General features: G+C 34.6%; 1 protein-coding gene across 3 annotated transcripts in view; it reads left to right on the plus strand.

The window, feature by feature from the left end:
* Positions 1-23,559, plus strand: part of LOC100114113 (ribosomal oxygenase 1) — a 113,701-nt gene that overhangs the window by 49,732 nt on the left and 40,410 nt on the right. For 2 of the 3 annotated variants that reach the window (XM_031928055.2, XM_031928056.2), the window contains exons 2-3: positions 8,001-8,278; positions 8,343-9,081. In XM_031928055.2, coding sequence (XP_031783915.1) covers positions 8,001-8,278; positions 8,343-9,081 — 1,017 coding nt within the window. Of the gene's footprint in view, positions 1-8,000; positions 8,279-8,342; positions 9,082-23,559 lie in introns of those variants that run through there. The other variant, XR_004345267.1, reaches the window with a different exon arrangement.

Here is a 23,559-nt window from a genome sequence, read left to right on the forward strand (position 1 = left end):
TGCACTTTACATAGCATGGAATTGAAACTTTCGATTGCTGTAACTTTTCAAAAAGCATCGTTTGCCCTATCAAATTTTTATTTCCTTGATTTGTATTATGATTTTACATCATGACCTAGTTTTTGAAAAATATGTCATAATATTAATTTCCGTCATTTCGACCAGTTATTTCCGAGTGTTTCGAACCAAAATCGCAACGGTAAAAACGCGAGCCAAGCTGATGTAACAGAATAGATTTACAGTAGGTTGATCGAAATGCTGACTGCGGCGGTGATGAACAACGTGACGGCTCTCGGGATGGCTGCGACTACGATGGGTAGCTGCGACTAAAGTGGATGGGGCTGCAAATTCGCACACGCCAACGGCTGGTCCACGCTGGCGGCTGGATGCGCGTGATAACTGGTCCTCGATGGTCCGGGCAGGTTTAGGTAGTTGATCTTGGCTTTATGGGGTCCGTTGGTCATAGTGATTTTTTTTTGTAAGGTACGTCGGCGGTTGCTGGTTGCAGTTTTTCTCTCAGCTCCGATGTAGGATTCGGAGCCTCGACAGCACAGGAGTTCTCTCTTCACAATTATGTGTTTCTTTGCCGGCATAAATTCTTGGGAACGTGTAGACGTTAAGTCCTGATCCTCTTCGAAGATGGATAATTTAGGTTAGTTTTCGGTTATTCTCTATAGGATTCTGTTTATGTTACATCATGAGATATAAATGTGTAAGTGCCGAAATGGCTAAGGGGTCAAGTCATTCGTCTACTATTCAAAAGGTCTTGGGTTCGAGCTCAGGTCTCGACGATTTTTTTTTTATAATTTTCAACCCTGATTGAACCCTGAAATCCAGCACTGAATTCAGTCTGAAATGAAACTAATTTAACTTTTATTCAACGTGGATTCAGCATTGAATCAGTATGGAATCAACGCTGATTTCAGAGTAAAATCAGTATTGAAATCAGCATTGATTCGACGTTGATCGTTTCGACGGGGGATCAACGTTGAAATAATGTTGATTTCAATACTGATTTCAGTCTGAAATTAGCGTCGATTCAATACTGAATCCGCGTTGAATCAACGGAGATTTCGACAACGTTAGCAACCTACGTCAAAACGATCAACGTTGATATAATGCTGATTTGATATTGATTCCAGTCTGAAATCAACGTTGAATCCGCGTTGCGTTTTCGGACAAATTCAATGTTGATTCAACGTGAATTCAGTATTGAATCAATGCTAATTTCAGACTGAAATCAATATTGAAATCAGCATTGAATCAACGTTGATCGTTTTGACGGGGAATAGGCTGTTTCCAAATAAAGATAATTTACGCTTATCTTTTAAGCAAGTACAGTATCAGACTAATTATCATGATTGCGATGTTTTTGCTATAGCATTTGCAGTCGCTATTGTATTTAATATTTGCTCATGCAATGTTCAATTTAATATTAGTAAAATGAGAGAAGATTTGATTAGAATGTATGATACAATAACCTTATTTTTTGCAATATCGAAAGATTATGAACATAAAATTTATTTTGAAAGAATTGCTGAAATCAGAATTATAAGAAATGTTACCCACGCAATAAAATTTGCTGAATTTTAATTAAATTTTAATAAAATTAATATTGAGGAACTGAAGGTAATATATACAGTAATCATTAATTAACTCTTTTAGAATTAGCCAACACAAACAAAAAGTAACTGCTCAAGATAATCAAAAAAATAATATGGATAATAAAATAATAAGTTTAGCTGATAAAACAACTAATAATTGTATTCATCATTTTGAAAGAGTCATACTGATGGATGTGAATAACAATGGTATTGTATATTTATCAAATAAAATAGAAAAAAATACTTCATTAGAACGAAAATTTGTTTAAGACAGTATAGTATTTTATAATATCTTATTGATAACATATCAATAGATAAGATATTATAAAATACACAGATAATTGATTTGTTTTTTCATATAGCCCATATTTATTATTAAAATTTAACCATCACATTAACGTTGAAGTGTGTTCAACTGTATACTGCGTTGAATATTTATTTAAATATACATTTCTGAAAATGAGTTATATTGATGTGATTTTTAGTATAAGATGTATAAAATTGTATATAATTTTAAATATTTTGATATTTCAACATTAAAATATGTTCATACACACACACACATACACACACATATATATATATATATATATATATATATATATATATATATATATATATATATATGCCAAAAAAACTAAGAAAGAATATATATATATATATATATATATATATATATATATATATATATATATATATTCTTTCTTAGTTTTTTGGCATATATTTTTGAAATTCAATGGTGACTCTTTAAATTTTGCGATTCTGGAAATAACGGACATTCTAATACGTATATATTTATGTATAAGAAAATCTTCAACATTATTTACAGTTTAAGAATAATACTTTTCAAACTTTTCAAAATTTTTAATTATGAATTATTTATTGATTAATTTCTGATTACCTCTTAGGAGTACTTCAGCAAATATACATCATTCTGCTCACTTCCTGTTTATTTTTGTTATCTTTTCGGCTCATTGCTGGTTATTTTCCGGTCAACTTCCGGTCTACTTCCAGTCATCATTCGGTTTTCCCCAACCCCTAGGATGGGGGTAAAATAAACTTTACCCCCAAGGATGGGGATAAAATAAACTTATAGCTGAAGACTACCAGACACATTTTAATATAATAGAGGAGGAAGAGAAGGATTTTTTTCGATTACTTCTGGTTCACTTCCGGCTCACTTTCGGTTTACTTTTGGTATACTTCCGGTTTACCCAAACTCCTAAGGCGGGGTGGTCTTGGGGATGAAATGAACTTATAGCCGGAGACTACCAGGCACATTTTAATATAATAGAAGATATTTCAGAGTAATCATCTTCTTTTTTTCGATGCAGCGTTTCTATGCACTCTTCACACACAAATGGCTTTGTAGCAGATGTGAATTTCGCAAATCTCGTTGCTTTTCGAGCCACAAAGCCTGCTACATAGGCTAAAATATAATCCGACGTTGAGCATTGAAAGTAGTCATGATCTTCCATAATAATGGCAGCATCAGTTAAGATATCAGCGCACAAGCCTTTATCCAGAATCGTATCGATTTACGCATCCCATTGCTCTCGACGATCATAATCATTTTTTATATCCTTGATGTTGAGTAATACATCTATAATTTCTCCACCAGAAACATTTGAACCTTTAGGAGGCTCAATTAAGGAGTAAGTAGATACTAGTTTATACATTTGTATGAATAACGTCGAATCATCCCAAAAAACCGCTGAAATGTTATATAATTTTTAAATAATCCCCAATTAAATATATTCTGTAATGTAATTGTTTTTAATCAACGCCATGCATTATACACTGTACTATCTTACGAATCTGAGGGCCATCGAAAATTCCTTCATTTACTTTAGCATCACTTAATTTGGGAAACTGATTTCGCAGATACTTAAAGCAGCTACCATCTTTGTCTAAAGATTTTACCCATTGTTTCATAAGTCCCAATTTAATGTGCAGAGGTGGTATAAGAATTTTTGATGGATCAACAAGTGGCTTTTCTTTTATATTCTTAGAACCCGGTTCGAACTTTTTTCTAAGGGGCCAGACACTTTTTATGTAATGATTCTTTCTATCCCTACTATCCCATTCACATAAATAGCAAGGATATTGTGTGAATCCCGATTGTTGCCCCAGAAGTATTGTTATGATTTTAAGATCCCCACATATTTGCCATTTATGATCATTGTATTTTGTTCGGTCTAATATTACTTTCATGTTACAGTACTCTTCATTCAGTATTACCGAATATCCTATGGGAATGGCTGCATAAACATTTGTATTGTGTAACAGAACGGCTTTTAAACTTCTCGTCGACGAATCGATGAACAATCTCCACTCGTTGGGGTTGTAACATCAATGTTTAAAACAATTCATCAACCCAACTATATCTTTGCAGTAAACTAAGGGAAATTCTTCATCTTTAATCGCGAAATAATCACGATATTTCTTATCTCTGTCTCGGTAGTAAGAAATTTGAATTTTTCCAGCTTCATTAGTATTTTCTTTTAGCCATGAAGCCAAGTACTCCGCCCCATCCTTTGGTAGGCCATTTCATCTTTATCATGTCTTTCTAAATTTTCCTCAAGATCCATACTTCCACTTACGTACGTACCCAGTGGATCTTCTCTTTTATCAATTGACGATTCATATATAGGTTTCGTGACACTTTCAACGTTAGCGTAATTAATGTGCGACTTGATTTTACTATTAACTCCATGCAAATTCGTATTACAAAAATAACAGTCTTATTTCCTTAAAGGTTCCTTCCATATCGTAGGCACTTTCATTTATACTTCAGTTTTACCATCTTTGCCTTTCTGTAGCATTTTCCTACATATTCCGCATATGATTTTAGGAACCCAATCAAATTCGTCAATTTTCATGTCTAAGTCAAACATGTTCTTGTACTGCTCTTTAATATTTTGATTGATTTTTCTTCTATTTTTTGGGGTCTCATACTTGCCACAAATGTAACAAAAACTATCCCGTTTTTCTATAACGCATTCTTGGTCACCAGACCTCAAGTGATAAATTCTTGTAGTATTATACTCTTCGAAAGCCAAGTTTCCCACTAACAAAGAGCTGCGGTCGCTCGATGACGACGCCTGCGGGCCCGCTTGCTCATCCTGACCAGCCGCCGATACTGGGGTTCCGAATCCCTGCATCGTAATTTTTTGCTGTTTGTCTGCCATGACGGCTCTAAAGCCTTCACCCAGGGGTTTAGCCTACCGAAAAAAAGAATCGGTCGTTTCCCACCGTCACCACGTGGAGGTACCCTGGGACCAAACAAACAGCATATTCATATCCCTTCGTATCAAGTAGGAAATACAAGTGATACAAGTGAGATGAAGATTACTGTAACATGACTTTGGAAACCTTTTGGGAAATAAGACCTTAACACAAACCCAAGATAGTCAACATCAATCATCTTGGGACTTACACTGAGAGAGACACCCGATAATGAAGATTGCCTAATGAATCTAAAGTTACACTTTTTATATTCGCATGTTGATGAGTTTCCAGAAAAACTAGGTGATTACAGCGAAGCGCAGGGAGAGAGATTTCACCAAGATATCAAGGAAATGGAGCGCAGGTACCAAGGATGATGGGACGTAAATATGTTAGCAGATTACTGTTGGTCGTTAAAAAGAGATCTACCATCAATATCGGAGAAGCGGAAACGTAATCCACTTCGTAGATCATTTGCCAATAAAATAGTTCGTTACCATAAAAAAGAGTAATGGGCTTAATATTTTTACGGGTATTTTATTGAATTGCATATACTTCTAACAAATTTAAAGTAAATGAAGGAGCAGCAAACTATGATATAGTTTTAAAGGATACGATTGTACTTGCATGTATATTGTTCTTTGCTTTATGGTTTACATTACCTTTTGCATTGTTTCAGTTTATAACTATTTTTTTCACTCTCTTTACGTCCATGACCTTGAACTAACCTTGAACTGACCATAAATATAACCGTATGGGACTATAATGACCCTGTATTCGGATTCAATGACCCCAAAAACCCCTAAATGTCATGGTTTGATTTTACTTTTTATGAATCTTTATGATTTGACCTTCAACTGACCTTGACCATGACCTGATAGGGTTGTAATAAGCCCGGATTCGGATTCAGCGCCCGAAAAAATCCCAAGATACCATGGTTTTAGTGTATTTTTCATGTATTTCGATAATTTTACCTTCAACTGACCTTGAGAAAGTTCTGATGGGGTTAAACTGACCCCGGATTCGCATTCAGCGACCCCAAAAACCCCAAGATACAATGGTTTAGTCTTTTCTTAATGTATTTTGATAATTTGACCCCTATTTGACCTTGACTTAAGATCTGATGGGGTTAAAATGACCCTGAATTCGGATTCAGCGATCCCAAAAACATATAAGTACCGTGGTCAAGTTTTTGGGGACTTACAATTTTTTTTATTGTGGGGCTGTGTTATCATTAGTATCAGTTGATTTTAAATCAGATTAGATTTTTAATTTTTGGAGGGGTCTATTTTCGCACAAACTTAAAAACCATTTTCTTTATCCCGATCCTCTAAGTTATTTTCAAATGCGGGCACAATTTGTTCGATTTTTATATACAATTTTTAAATAAAAATTTTGGTATTACATGATTATCTCTAAGAGACTTTAGTCGAGGTTTGGCTCCCTAAGTCCAATCCTAAGCATTCTACGAAAAAAGTTAGATAGAAAAGTTGTAAATATTTATAAAATACAACTTTTTTCTGTTGATATCAAATCATGAAAATGCTTATAACTGGAGTTAACAGCCCAAACTCGATTTTCTACAGCAAAACGTCAATTATTTACCGTAACATTTTGCGGCTGTAAGTTATACATGAAAGTGTTGAATGTAAAAGTTGTAGACATTTTTAAAACACAACTTTATACTGTGAAAAATACTTATTTATTAGCAGTAATCAGCCAAGGAAAAATCTACTTTCGTCCCGTGCTGGGTATAGTATTTTATTCTACTTTCGACCAGAAGGCCACTATTCAAGCTTAAAAATGAAAAAAAAGGCAGTATCTTTACTATTTTAATCCTAATGGCTTAACTAGTATTTCTATATCTAAACTTTTTTTTAATCTTTTCTTGTTTTATATATTACTACCCTGGAAGAAACGTTCGCAAACCATTGCAAGCAGCAGGCCACTATTGTTATTGGCGAACAGTTTGGCCAACTGTTTGTTAATGAACCCATTTATTTAGTTAAGCTTTGTTGTAGGTCAACGATTGCTGGTTAATGATTGAGGGGTACTGATTGAGGGGAAGTATTTGAGGGGCAAAATTTCTAAATTGGTGGAGGCGGCGAAACTTTTTTTATAATATAGAGAGAAACCCCCATACGCCTTTGCCATTCTAGCGATGTCTCTCGATCCGGCCCAATAGAAGCTACAAAGGTGTTTTGACCTCGAAATCGCATAAAAATCCTTTTCGTCGACTTTTCGCGGACCATTCCACGTGATCAATCAGGTTCTCGGCCATTTAAACTATTTGTACTTACTGTTGACCCCAACACTGCTATATGTCTTAGCTATTTAGTTTTTTTAGGGGGTAGGAGAGTGTCTTATGCGAAAAGAAAAGTGTTTCGCCTTTAGCAATGTTTAAGTTATAGGCTTGTTATTTTTTTCAATTTGTAAAGACCAATAATGACTTTCGTCATTTGTTGTTGTTTTACTTTTTTAAGTGCGATAGTAACTTACTATTTAAATTGAATCCTTGATCCTTTATGTGTCCACTAAATTGCAACTTTTCTTCTTCTCACATCATTAAAGAAGACAAGGAATTTCTACTTTAAAAATCTACCACTGTAATGGTAGATTGCAATATATCTCTATATCACTCTTATTATCTAGATGTTAATAGATTGTATCAGATTTAAATAATTTTAATTTGGTAATCTCTGCAAAGGGTCGTTAATGCACGTCAACACATTTCTTCGCAAGGATTAATAAATTCAACTGGTGCTAAATTATTTGAGAATAGCGCACATTTCAGTTATCTATTGATGACTTTATTTAATTTAAAAACTTCTAATGCTTGTTTAATTTAATATCTGTAAAATCAAAAATTATGCTATTGACTTCAGATTTCCGGTTCTTTACTGATACATTATGCAACAAAAGACTAAAGTAGTAGATTATTTTCGCAGGTGGGTTTACTGCCCGAGAAACAAGGGCAGTAATCACCTGACTAACGATTTTACATTTCGATACTAATGCAGAGAATGTTATTTCTCTTGTTTGAACGATTACACGCAAACACTTGTATATTATGCGTATATTATCACAAAAAAATATGTCTTGTAATTCATAGTGTTAGAATTATTTGTATTACAAAATGTTTATCAGAATTTTTTTTATTCTTCACAGAAAAAATTGGGAAAAAAATCCTTTGCATATCAAACGGAATAAACCAAAATATTATCAAAGTTTGATGACTACACCAATGCTTGATCAAATATTAAGGAAAAATTATATTTTATTTACAAAAAATATAGACATTACATCATTCACAAATAACAAACGTGAAACTCATAATCCACATGGAAGGGCTTTACCTAGTATTGTTTGGGATTATTATGCTAACGGATGTTCAGTGCGATTGTTAAATCCTCAAACTTTTATCCCGAAATTACATACTTTGAATGGTATGTATGTTTTTTAATAACATTTTCAATCGTAACCTCTTTGTGACAAAATTTGTTTTTTTAGCTATACTTCAAGAATTTTTCGGATGTTTTGTTGGGTCAAATTCTTATTTGACACCACCAAACAGTCAAGGATTCGCCCCCCATTATGATGATATTGAAGCTTTTATACTACAAATCGAAGGGAAAAAAAGATGGAGGTTGTATAAACCTAAAACGGATAATGAAATTTTACCAAGGTACTCTTCGCTTAATTTTTCACAACAAGATCTAGGAGAACCCATTCTCAATACAGTAATTGAAGCAGGAGACATTTTATATTTTCCACGAGGGACTATTCATCAAGGAGATACTTTTGGATTTGACGAACATAGTTTACATATAACTTTAAGCGTTTATCAACGAAATAGCTGGGGTGATTTTTTAGAAAAACTTATCCCTGCAGCTTTAAATAATGCTATTAAAAATGATAGTCGTTTCCGAAAGGGTTTACCAATAAACTATTTAAGGTACATCGGATCCACGTATACTGAAAATTTTGATTGTCCAATCCGTAAAAAATTCTCGAATCATACTATTTCTCTTTTGACAATTTTATCAAAATGCATAGATATTGATAAAGCTGCAGACCTAATGGCGGTAAATCATATACATGACTTTCTACCACCAGTATTTAATCAAAACGAAAGACTTTGTTCAATTTATGATGGAGGCGAAAAGATGATAAAAAATGGTGCGGTAATTAACAGAGTGGAAATTGAACCCAATACTTTAATAAAACTATCTAGAGGTCACTGCGCAAGGTAAATTAATTATAACTAATAAGATACTTCTCATTTTTAATTCAATTCTTTATTTTATAAAACTTTTATAATTGTATTAAGTCTTACGATGTATTCAAGTACTCTATAGAAAAGTATAATTTATACATGACATACCAAGTACAACAGGTCTTAAAAGTCCAAATTTTATAAACTTTACTTTTTCAACCTGCAGGCCTATTTTAGTTTGTGTATTAAAGATCATTTTACACCTTTGAATTTGCAATACACAATCTAGTAACATAATACTCTCTCAAAAGAGTGATGACTGGATATTTTAAAACCTAAAAATAAAGAACGGGATTTGCCCGTGGTTTTCAGTGAGAAATTCAAAATTTTAAATTCTAAGTAGCATGTTTATCACTTAATGATAATATGAAATTCACTAAGATTTGGATAATTCCCAATTTTAGTCGAGTATTATTTATTGCTAAATTAAATAAATTATTCGTTGAGAATTTTGATTTACTCTTATAAGATTATGTTAAAAGCAAAAGAGTTACAGTTCATTTGTTCGATTCTTCCAATTACTCTAATCTTAGAACTTAAAGATGTATTCTAAAAATGATATAACAATGATTGATATCTTAAAATATATATGGTATTAAGCAATAACCCCAGGCATACAATTGTGCGTGCAAAGCGCGCAAAGATTTTGCTAGTATTTAAAAAAATGTTTAAATAATGAATGTGCAACATTTATAACTTTAAAATTCTTTACAACTAAGGTTAATCTATAGTTAAACACAAAGATTAATATAAAATGGTAGTTGTATTTAACAATATTTCAAACCTAAGTAATAAGCGTATCTCTCTGTATCATAGTCTAATAGTAGAAAGTTTTACGTTATTTCACTTTTAATTGTATCGTCAAAGATGCCGGATACAGTGGGGTAAAGCATTTGAATTGCTGTAAATTTGTTTCAATTAAAAAACTTAGAAGTAGGGCTACCGGAATATAGGAGAAAAATTCCGCTAAGCCGTTTTTAATGGTTTGCTGATACCCTAAAATGAGAGAAATAACTTGTATACCTTTATGGGGACGAATATACCTTGAATTGTTAAACAGTCTCAAACCCAATTCTTACCTACCTAGTATATTAAACAACTACATAATAAAAAAATATTTATTTGAGATTAAATAACTACACTACACTACTGCTGCTACTGGTCCACGTTCTACTTGTTCGTCCTGGATATACTACTAATACTGCTTCTACTGGCTCAGAATCTACTGCAGTCGCACGTCCAGAGCCTAGTGCTGGTGCTCGTGCTGATGCTGTTGTTGCTGCTACTTGTGTCATTGGAGCTTCTGATCCTGGGCTCTGCTGCGCAATTGATTATCCAGAGTGTATCAATCCATCTTAAAAATATCAGTCACGAAAAACAAAAATGGTTCAAAAGGACTTAAATAACAATTTCAACTAGGACAGCGTGTTTATAGAGGAAAAGGAATCTTCCCCTATGTTGACTTTATCTTTCGTTGGTTATCAACAAAGATTTGGTACCTTCTATCGATCTACCCGAGGCAGGTGGAACGTGAAGGGGAAGGAGTGAAAAAATCAAAGAATGTTTTCTCTTAAACCCTTCAACGTTTTGACGTTGAATGTCGCCCTTATAAGGAAAAGATTGCCATAGTTAAGATTTATTCGATAAGAATACAAACGATACAAATTATTTTACAATATTTTACGATAAAAAAAACAATAGTGTGCCACAATAAACTTATGACTACGGAGCTGTCGTCAGTACATGATTCGGAGGAATCGAAAAGCCGCTTCTCCGTTTAGTGGCGGGGGATGGGAGAACAGGTGTGTCTCTCTCCCAGCTGCTTAGTTCGAAATTTGCTCGAAGCTGAAATTTCGCGGTGTTTATATACAAAGGCTGAGCCAGAGAGATCCGAGCGGTTTGTTGACATTTTTTCGGTACTGTTGTCAGCTCTGACGTCAGAGTTATCACTCTATTGTTCCACGTTTGAGAGGATATATGAGGTGTGTTCGCTGACATTTTCATGGATGATCTGGAAACGGAATGCCTATCAAAACTATCATTTCAATCGATTTTCTTTCACTGATACGTCGATGGCATTATTACATGTATTCCAAATAATAAAGTAAATGATATTTTACAAACTTTCAATTCTCATAACAATATACTACAATTTATACATGAAACCGAGACCAATAACACCATAAGCTTCTTAGATGTTCTATTGATAAAAGATGCTGGCAATTTCATAACTGACTGGTACACATAACCAATATTCTCAGGTAGATTCCTAAACTATATGTCACAACCTCCCAACACCACCGAAATAAGTAACTATTATGGTTACTCATGACGGTTCAGGTAAAGACAAGTGCGAATTATATCACTGGGTTCGACGGTTACCCCGTCGTAAAGTTTACAAAGTATTATACAAACATACTTCATAAAAAAATTCATAAAATGAATTTGTGTAACTTTAACTTTGAAGATTTTTAGGGCTTGTAATAATAATAATTGCTTCTAATAACGATAATCTAAACATTTACACTGAAAACACCTTAAGACATCCACTGCGCAAACCTGCAACGTTGTGCCTACACTGAGGGAAAAGAAACATTGCAGCAAACATATATGTTAACTGTTAACATAGGCATGTTCGATTTGAGCCAATAATACATATGTTAATAGTTAACGTAGCTATGTTATATGTCAAATTGCTGTATGTTAATAGTTAACATATGGCTGCCCTTTACAATTTTTGATAGACTTTATTAAGTAATCAGATAAAAATTATTTGAAAAAACACTTGTATGAATTTTGTTAATGCTGAGTTACTTTACAGTGATATAATGTCAAAATTCAAAATTTTGTCTTTCATCAGCCTTTTGGGTCTAAATACCAGATCTGACAGTTCTAGAGATAAAATAATAAGTGTGATTCCAACTGATTCAGCAGCCTCTGGCATTTCCAAAAAGGTATATATCAACTAGTTTATCACTATTAGTTCAAAAGTTATTGGAAAAATTCAAATCTGAAAAATGAATGATTACAATATGATGTTTAACACACTATTGAATTTTTCCAATAACTTTTGAACTAATAGTGATAAACTAGTTGATATATACCTTTTTGGAAATGCCAGAGGCTGCTGAATCAGTTGGAATCACACTTATTATTTTATCTCTAGAACTGTCAAATCTGGTATTTAGACCCAAAAAGCCGATGAAAGACAAAATTTTGAATTTTGACATTATATCATTCCAAAGGCACTTTGCATGCTTCCTTAGATATATTCAGTTGCTTTTGTTCTATTATTAATGATTTATTGATTATTCATGTTAAATAAACCCTCGAGAATATTTTTTGTATAAAAGAGGATGACGGATTTTGAGGTTAGGCGGTACGAGAGAAACGCCATCTGCACGTAACACTACGCACGATAGCCATGAAATTCATATGTTAACTATTAACATACAGATATTTCCCGCAATATTTTGTATGTATACTATAGAAATCTATAGTATACATACAAACTGTTTTTGTTTCGTATAGAATATTTTTAAGATGTACACGAATATATTAGCAATCATTGCTCCTAACGTGTGTACATGTTTACGGCAATGATATCTTTCTCCCAGTGTATCTATGCTCGTACTGTATACCTCTTCGACGATGTAGAGCTGCTGGAGTCCGAAACTCGCGACTGCGCTGCATGAAAAACTGGGGAGAGGGGGACGCTGCTTGCCGGCAAATAGTGCAGGTTATGCCCTGAGGTGTTTCAACAGTACAAAAAAGTTATGTTTGAAGTAATTATTAGAATGAATTGTATACGCTGTATAGGCTGCCCTTGACGAAGCTAGATCTCGCGCCCGTCGTTTCCAGGCTCCTGGGTGGACTAACGCGCCAGAATGTTGTCCAGAGTCACTCCGAGAAATTTTAAAGAGTCACCCGGTGCATAGTTTGTCCCTCGAATTGGATGTCTGAGAGGGATTGTGTAGCAATCTGCCGCGGGTACCGAGCGAGCGAGCGAGAGAGAGAGAGAGAGAGAGAGAGAGAGAGAGAGAGAGAGAGAGAGAGAGCTCTCGACTTTCGAACTTTAAACATTATCATTTAATCAATAACGCCGAGCAAGCACCAGGAGGTGCGTCGACCACGACAAAAAAAAGCAGCGCGAGAGCTGCATGCGACGTGGAGTTATCGCAGACGTCGTGGAGATTCTCCGCCACGTCGCAGGATTATGAACCTGATGCTAGGTGAAGACTTTTAGTCGAAAAAGTCGCTTCCGTTACAAAATATACAAGTTTTTCTAATGTTTCTTTGCAGTATATATGTCCGAAAGTTAAAAATCCTTCATAGATTTAAATAGATTTTTTTTATTTCACAGGATATTTGTGAAAAAGTATGTGCTTTTACGGATTTTTACTTAAATTGTTTCTAACATGCCTCAAATAGCAATTAAAGTTAGCATTAAAAGCAAAAATTGAGACAAAATTATATATGGCTATATGATGGCTATATGGCAGATATGGCTATAACTTTTCTCTAGTGACATTTAGAAGTCTGAATTTTTTTCTATTCATTTGAGAGTATACTGGACCAGTACATTAATTTTGACTGAGATTTGAAAAAATTTTCCACAGGTTGACGTGAGGTATCTCATATACGTGTAATCGCGATTTTAAGCATTTTTGCCACGACCTATCGGATGGGAGGGCCTAGAATATCTTACCACACCTTTTTTATGCATCATTGTATTAAACTCGGTATCGTAAAAACCTTATGATTTGGGGAAACAAAGGGTACGGCAACTTTGTAGGGCACGATTTAATCTTTATTATTCTAAAAAATCTGATTTGCTCCAACGCTAGTTTTCCTAAAAGTGCCAAGAAATAATTGTGTCCGCTTTATCTGCGACATATACTGTTTAGTTATTTTGGCTATACTCCCCCCCCCCGGCCGCCACGGTCCCCTCGAGCCCCCTTCTCACTAAATATTTACCTGAAAGAATATAAATATTATTTATTTTTATACTGCAGTGAATGAAGATTATCGTTCGTGGCGTCTACGAGGGAAGTTTTGTACGATTCTCACGAGCATATATGAGCCGTGCCTTTTGCACGCCCGGCAATCGTAAAGCTGACATCAAACTATACGACCTTCTGCCGTGATTGCTAATTTCAATATATTTCATAAGTTTAATAAAAGTATGTTTTTATAGGTAATATAATATAAACAATTTAATTCTTCGTGCAATCATATTTATTTATGAATACCAAAATAAATTTACAAAGTCTGTACACATACTAGAAAAGTTGCATAGATGAACGGTGTTATCTGTTCGCAGGCCTGGTTTCCAAGAAAATAAACGCTGCCTATACATTTGCTCGGAGCTTCCTCCAAACGAATGCACTATACCTTAATAAATGTATCGTTCAAATATTAATTTAATATGCAAATAGTAATGTATTGATAAGTTACACAGTAATTGCCCTCCTGAAAAAAGTGAGATCAGATAACAATCAGCTGATTATTAGATGATAATCAGCTGATAATCATGCCAAAACGGCAGCTGATTATTAGGTGATATCAGTCTAATATTTTTATTGAAGCTAAGTGTTATCAATTTGCGTTTGTATGAGATAAAATGTAAATTATATTCAGCTGATTATCAGGCGATAATCATGAAAAAATACGTTACCTTGAATATTTTTTTTAAATTGTTTTTGAAATTAAGAAAATTTATAAAATTTACATAAGTTGGGCCTAATTAGTTGATACTATCCGGATAATAACAACAAAACTGACTGTTAGCTCCGAAACTTTTATTTTACAATAATTTTTTTAAACAAAATATTTGCTTTATCGTGTAAAATAAAAATTTTCCGAATATCTTATTATAGAATCCGTGATTTTTTTTTGCCAATTCGAAGCATAGCTGGATCTTGTTCAACAATTGATCTGCAATTAAATTTGAACCATTTATCATCGACATAATTTTACACATTTTCTAGACTTAGCAGTATTTATAAATTTTTCAAGTTTAAGATTACTGATGGTTTATTAGTTACTGTCTTCAACTTATTTACAATGAAAATCGTGTAATGGTTTGTTATATTAAGCTTAAGCTGGTTTACGTATCTCTAGTCTTTGTTTTTATTACTCTTTATGCCTAGTGGTGATGCCATAGACAGCTGTTTCAATATAAATTGTTATTCATGTCTTGTGGAGTGTCCTTAGGTTTTATTGAGTCTCTTTTTTTTGTTTAATACGTGGAATGTTTTTTTTTCTTTATGCTGCTGATCATAAGCTACAGCTTTATTATTATCTGAAGGTATTTCTAGTCTGTTTGGTAATTTTATGTTACAGTGAATTGATGCAGTTGCTGATAAGGTAGGTTTTACCAACGGGTGATAAACGGAGTCGATATATCTATCTGTTTTGTTTTTCAATATGCTACATAAGTTAGAATCATATGTACTGTAGTCACGGTTTATGCACTAAACGCTACATTTATCACAGTTACTAGTTTTATGCTTTTCAGAGTATTTTAGGGACAAAGTATCGTTTATCTGCATTTCTTAGCGCTAAGTCCAAATATAATAATATATTCGAAGCACGGGTTTGATTTTTTGACGATGAAGGGTACAATTTCTTTTATTTCTTGTTTCTAAGAATACTCGAGATTACAGAAGTGAGAGATGATTGATAATAACTTTATGCATTTTAAGCTTTTTAAACTTTACTGGAAGCACCCTTACTCAAAGATCCAAAAGTACGAAACTTGTGCTTGAGTCATGGATTTACTGTCTACGATATTAGCCAAGCGTATCGTAGTCAACATTTATTATTACTGACTTGTTTAACCTGATTGTAATGTAAGCGTGGCGAACCACGACGACGGCGCGGATCGCGGCCTTTATATAGTTTGAAATTGAGTTGTCTAACCTCAAAAGAAATTTTCCTTGAAATTCATTTATATCATAATTGAGGCACCTATATCCGTTATCTCACTATCTAGTTAAAAGCTTATTCACCCAATCTTTCTAGATAAAAAAGATTCATCCTAAAAGATTCGTTTATTAGCGAAATATTGCAGGTTGAAGTTTAGCTCGATATATTTCTTTTCGTTAAGACCGTCCATTCTCTCCCGTGAAAATTTTTAGTGTCCATCAGGTCAAGTGACTTCCGGTGGATTAATGTTAGGTTAGTATGCGTGGAATATCAGTCATGTGTGTTCGAGCAGTGAGCCGAGTGACTTTACCGAGTAAATGAGAGAACGACAATTCTGTTGCTATACGCATGATGTGTATACTTACTATACAATGTGTTATTTGTGTCGGCTTCAACCGGCTGTCTACCGAAGGCTCGGATGAATCAGGATTTGTTAGGTGTACAAATTAACCAGTTGCTTGTCATCGAAAAAGCTTCTGCAGGTCACAACTAATTTCGTAGGATTTCGGCAGACGTCACTAAGTACAATGATAAGCTATAGTATTTAATGTTTTGAGGTTAGACACAATGTTTACCCTAATCGGGATAACAAGCAGTTCTTTTCTGCTTATATAAAGAATAAAACACATCTGCCTACAGTATATGATTCGAGTTGTTGAATATATAATTTAAAGGCAATGTATACATCTTACGATATAAATTCCAGGTTTCCTGTGTTAATTATTGCAAATATGCACGCATATTTGAAAACATCTTAGAAACATTGATACTATTCTCCTTACATATGATCGACCTTAAAAACTTGATTTGCATAAGAATTCTGGGTCAAGCAATATATTAAAATATAAAACTATATGTAATAACTCGAACGATGACCATTGCAGATAAATGCATCGCATCTAACTATAAGAAAAGTGGTTATAAACTAAAATAGTGTTACCTTTTTTAAAATTTTTAGTTCAATGAATTAATATGTAATTAATAATGTATTTAGATGAAGTGCTGAAGCTTTGTGCCTATAAAAGTTGTGAAATCTTTTATAAAAAAACTATTCTGAAAGGTGGAGCGTTAGTGAGTAAGTGTTGTTTTTTACAAATGTAGTAAAATCCCCAAAATATAATTGCCAGTACATAGAAGGCTACGAATTTAAAGTAATAACAGACCACAGCAGTCTGAGATGGTTATGCAATCTGCGTAATCCCACAGGCAGATTGGCTCGCTGGGCGCTCGAGCTGCAAGGGCATAAATATACAATCGAGCACCGGAAATGCGCCGACCACCATGTGCCAGATGCTCTGTCTCGGATGTATGAGGAGACAGAGCCAGAGATAGTATCAGTGAGTCAGGATCCGCAACCCCAAGACTCCTGGTATAATGACCGTTTCAAAGCAGTCAAGGAAAATCCAGAAAATTTTCCGGAGTGGAAAATTGTGGGGGGGCGGATGTACAAGTACAGGTCGGACCCTGACACCACGGGCGCCATGGGAGACGACGACGATGCTTGGAAGCTCGTCGTCCCAGCGGAAAAACGACTGCAAGTGCTGCAAGAATGCCACGAGCAGCCGACGGCTGGACACTTCGGCCGCGAGAAAACATACAAAAGAGTGACGGAGAAGTATTTCTGGCCAAGAGCGTATCGAGACATAGCAAGATACGCACAGCGGTGTCGACACTGCCAGCTGGGTAAGGTGGAACAGCGCGCACCGCAGGGGTTTATGGACAAACGCGTGGTGCGGAAACCCTGGCAGTGGGTAGCAGGGGATATCATGGGCCCCTTGCCAAAATCAGCCAAAGGTCATGAGTATGCACTAGTCTTCCAGGACCTATTCACTCGGTGGATAGAGTGCATCCCTCTCCGCAAAGCAAATGGCAAATCTATACTCGCAGCACTGAAAGAGAGAGTCATTCTGAGATTCGGAGCGCCCGAGATCTTCCACTCCGATAACGGCACCGAATTCAGAAATAAAACGATAAATGAGTACCTGGCGGCTCAGGACATTCACGATTCGTACTCGCCGCCGTACCACCCGCAAGCCAACCCGGTTGAGCAGGTAAACCGAACGATCAAGAGGGAGATCGCCGCGTTTGCAGAAGAAAATCATAGAGCGTGGGATGAGCATCTCAGCGAGATCGCATTCTCGTTTAATACCGCGGTACACGAGCCTACGGGTGCCTCGCCTGCAATGCTGAATTTCGGCAGACAACCAGCAATGCCAGCTTCGCTCAGAACAAAAGAAGACCAAGAAGCGGCGCGGCAGGGAGCCGTAGGTGATTGGCAAGCACGCCTCGTCAAGCTACCAGCTTTACACGAGCGAGCAAAAGCCCTGTCTGGCGAAGCGCAACATCGCCACGCTTCATATTTCGATGCTCGTCGCCGAGCGGCGACCTTCAAGGTCGGCGATATTGTCGCCAAGAGAAGGCACGTACTGTCGTCAGCCATCGGCGGAATAGCAGCGAAACTAGCCTTGCCGTATGTTGGTCCGTACAGCGGCTGGAGGAAGAGGCGCGCCTGGAAAAGCAGGGCGCAAGCACGGCTCGCACGTGCGCGACACGACGAGGAGGTCGATCGGCAGAAGGAGCAGCAGCGCGCAGAGTATCTGCGCCAAAAGAGAGCCAAGGAACCACGCTGCTTCGTGTGCGGATACCCGGGAGAGAAGCGGTCCAACCACTGCCCAGACTGGAGCTCCATAAGGAGATTCTGGCCTCGACACCCCGAGACCACAAGAAGAAGTAGAAGGATGTGGAAGACGGACGGAGTTAGTTGGAGGGAAAATAGAGTACCTTGGTTTTCTACAATCACCGTGTTTTTCTTTCATCGACAATCCTTCCTACCTTGTCGTTACCCCATTTACTGCTTTATCAAGTCAGGCGCGCGACGATATATATATATATATATATATATATATATATATATAATATATATATATATATATATATATATATATATATATATATATATATATATATTTATATTTATATATATGTAAATAGAAAAATATAGAGCAAATAACTATAAAATTTATAAACCCGATTCAAACATATTAGAATTTTTATGTACTTTTTTGTCTTTAAACAATCCTTATGCAAAAGCATATAAAATGATGTATGAAATAGAAAATGAAAAAAATATTAATGTTTATAATAATAATATAACATCTCCTGAAATAGTAATGTCATAAACACGTGATAATCATGCAAAGAATAAATCATATATTGCATCATGAAATGAAGTTGCTGTTGTATATATAGGAAATGATGGCGAACCTCCGTTTGACCGTGATATACGTATTTACCCAAAAACTGAAAAACTACAACAAATAAATATTCTCAGTAAACATCTTGACCCAACGACATATCCTTTGATATTTCCTTTTGGTCACCCAGGATGGTAACCTTATATAAAATGTACAAAAAAAGAATATAAAAATAATAATATATCTACACTACAGTTTTATTTATATAGATTAACCATACGTAGTGATTTCAATCCTTATTTGAAATTGTTAAATTTATCACAACAATTCATTGTTGTTGTTTAGACAAAGATCGAAGGATGTCGATTATATTACTTACGTACTTACCAAGCACAATTAAGAACTGAAATGTATAAAGGATTGATGGATTACGTTTCCAACCAGGCAAATATTTATAATTCTCGAATTGGAAAAATGGTGATATTACCATCATCTCATATAGGTAGTCCTAAATCAATACAACAAAATTATTTAGATTCAATTACTTAACTACAAGTCGACGGTAAACCAGATATTTTTATAACGATGACATGTAATCCAATTTGGAAGGAAATTCAAGAGAATGTATTATCGTATAAAAGCACAATAGATCGTCCTGATTTAATCTCAAGTCTTCCATGAAAAAGTTTAAAAACCGAACTACTAAAAAATAAAATTTTTGGTAAAGTTAAAGGTTATGTTTACGTAATAGAATTTCAAAAAAGGGGATTACCACATGTTCATATATTATTATGGTTGCATACCAATGATAAATTTTGAGATACTGATGAAATTGATTCTATAATAATTGCTGAAATACCAAATGAAAATGAATTTCCAAGATTATACAATACAGTAAAAAATAATATGATACACGGTCCCTGTGGATCACAAAATAAAAATTGTGTTTGTATGAATGAAGATAAAACACGTACTAAAAATTTCCCATAACCTTATGTCAATCAAACCTACTATAATCCTGACCGACGAAGAAAAAATAGTAATAAAATTACGTTTTCAAAACATAGGATTGCAGATAACAGTTTTGTCGTACCATATAATCCATATTTGTTTAACTTTTAGAATGTCATATTAATGTAGAAATATGTAGTTTCGAAAGCCATATTTGTATATTTTCGATTATAACCTAAGATGGGATAAACACATACATAATATCATCAATAAAACCAAGTACCTAATTTACATCTTCTACAAGATCTCCCAGTACATGTCAACAGAAACATTGATGTTGATATATTATGCCTTTTTTCATAGCATATTCTCTTACGGAATTATTGCTTGGGGAGGTGCATATAAGACTACTAGTTACCTACTTCAAAATTTGCAGTTTAAGATATTAAAGATTGTAAATAAATAAATTCCGTACTATTATGTTTTTAATAAAAAAACAAAAAAATGCAATAAAAGAAAAAAATGTATAAAACTTCTCATTAGTAAAATGTATTTTGTAAATCCAAATAATCGTAAAGCATTTTTCCTACGACTTTTATTATTATATGTACGTGGTGCAAAATCATTTGCGGATATACGTACTGTAGATGAAATTATTTATGATAAATATGGAAATGCTTGTATATCAAGAGGTATTATTAGTACTGATGAAGAATGGAATAAATGTTTGGCAGAAGCTGCAGTATTCAAATTTCCAAAATCTATGTGTGAATCATTTGCACACATTCTTGTATTTCAAAGACCTATTAATTCGTTAGAACTATACGATAAATATAAATGTCACTTTATGGACCTAATATTACCAAAAATTCAAGCAGAACAAAGAGCTTTGAAAAACATAGAAAGTATTTTATTATTAAACGGGTTGAAATGAAATGATTTCCATATATCTAGTATTGAAAATAATTACGATGATGAAGAATATAATTATTATTAGAAAGTTATTAGAACTATACTCCATTTTAATTGTAAGTCATTTCATGGAGCAGATCCTGAGAAAAACATCAAAAACTGAAAAAAGTCGTTTTTCTACGTGACGCGTTAACTGGTGTAAAAAGGCAATAATCAAGTTCAAATTTTTGATTTATTTAGAATTATATAGCACCTTGGTCCCTTTCTTTGGGCTGTTTATGAAACTAGTTAGTTTCAAAGATATTAGGCTTCAAAATTTTGTTTTTTTTTCACCGTGTATACTCTATATAACTGAAAACTGCATCTCTTAGATTTCAGCTTCTATTTAATGGATTTTAATCTATACCTAGGCTCGTTTTTTTTGTTTTTTTTTTTTTACCAATTTGTGAAAAAGAAGATCTTCATGGCGATTTTTCGATTACTAGTGATTTTAGACGCGTTCCGCAAACTATTCTAACCATTATAACTCGGAAACTAAATGTTAAACTTTTCTTAAAAAATCATTATTATCGAAGGTTATTATAACTATATAGGCTACTTTAATCCCAAGACCTTTCATGAAGCAAATCCAGAGTCCTTCTGTTTGTTTTTCTTTGGCTATTGTCGCGCATTATCGTGACGAATGTCAAAAAGTACAAAAACTTTAAAGAATTATATGTGAAGTAAAAACAATTTTGATATTAAAGCAATACATAACTTACTCCTACAGTCATTTTGATATATTCACCCTGTACCCTCTTAATGTCCTTCTACCCTTCCCATTCCCATATTTCCATTTCCGCTCTATACGAGCATCCTAATTTCACCATCGTATCCATTAACTCATTAATGCCCATGACCAACCCGTGAGCCCGAGTACCCCGGAACCAATGCAAAACAGGACATTAGCCCTAATTATACAAAGATACGGCAAAATTCCGAATTTTACAATTTGATTAAACAATTATTGTCCAATTCATTATCTATTTATAACGCTATTTTTACTTATCAAATTGGATTATCATGAAACTAATAGTCATTCCATAAGTAAGTTTCAACATAGAATTGATATCCACTGTCAGATTTTTGAAAAAGTGCATTTTGCATAATTTGTTTAAACAATAGTTTTAAAAAATTTCCAAAATTTGTAATTTTGCTATATCTTTGCATAATTAGAGCTAATGTCCTGTTTTGCATTGGTTCCGGGGTGCTTAGGCTCAAGGGTTGGTCATGGGCATTAATGGGTTTAATAAACTCTCTTTCGTATCTGTTACCATTTCCACGTCATCCGAAATTTCAAGCAATATATTTTTGTTCTCCCTCATCACACTTGCTCTTTCTTTTTTCCTTTCTCATTGATCCTTCAAATCCTCCAAGTATATATTAAACAGCGTTGGACTCATCGGGCACCCTTGTCTACCTCCTCTTTGACCCCCCCCCCCCCTCGTTTATTGGAAATATTCTTGGAGTCTTACATCCTTTCAGAATCTTACCTTTTGCAAAAATTTCATTACTAATCCCTGCTATTTCATCATCTACTTTATTGGCTGCTCTCTTATAATTACAATTGTATTCCATTCTCTCTTGCTGACTTATTACTCTTCATTTTTTCCCACGCTATCCCTACTTTCCCTACAATTATGTCTTTATATAACTCTTGTATGTCTCCATCTCTTTCTCTTTTCCGAATATCTATCCCTTCCTTTCTGTTTACTCTTCCTCCTACCTCATCCTGTGCTCCTAAAAGGTTCTTGAAGTGAGCTAACCACTTCAGTTTCTTTCTACTTCCCCCGTTTTTTTCCGTCTCGCTCTTAATAGTCCTCTAGCACTTCAGACTGCACTCTCTCGCCCTTTTCCCTATCCATTTTAGCTTTTCTTCTACTTCTCTTTTTCCCTCCTCTCTTTCTGCTTCCTCACACTTCTTTTCTGTTCCCCCTATTGTTAACTGTATTGGAGGATGATCAGACTCTATTGTTCTTTCTGATTATTACTTCTTTCATAGTACTTACCTACTCGTTCTCTCTTTCTAGAACCAGGTAAAGCACTGAGTGCTTATCGCTTCCGACAAACTGTTTGCCTTCCCAGTCCCCTTTAGTACAACCGTTTTTATTATACACCCTATCTCCTCGCAGCAGTTTAGCAACTTTCTTCCTTCTCTATTTATAGTTTAGTCGCTCGATTTTCTGTTTCTCTCTCTTTTCCCTTCTCTTCCTTCATTTCTTTAACTATCTTTTCGATTTCCTTTAAAACTATTGTTATGTCCGAACGACGCACTGACGTTACTCCGATTCGAGTATATCTTACGCTAAAACTCAAGATGGAGTCGCTCTCTTATTTTATTTTTAACTAACGCGTAACCCAACGATAAATATTTGTATCCAACCCACTCTAATGAACAAGCTTCGTTGCTCTGTAGGTCAAAAGA

The sequence above is a fragment of the Nasonia vitripennis genome (genome assembly GCF_009193385.2).
Source record: "Nasonia vitripennis strain AsymCx chromosome 4 unlocalized genomic scaffold, Nvit_psr_1.1 chr4_random0003, whole genome shotgun sequence".
NCBI lineage: Eukaryota > Metazoa > Arthropoda > Insecta > Hymenoptera > Pteromalidae > Nasonia > Nasonia vitripennis.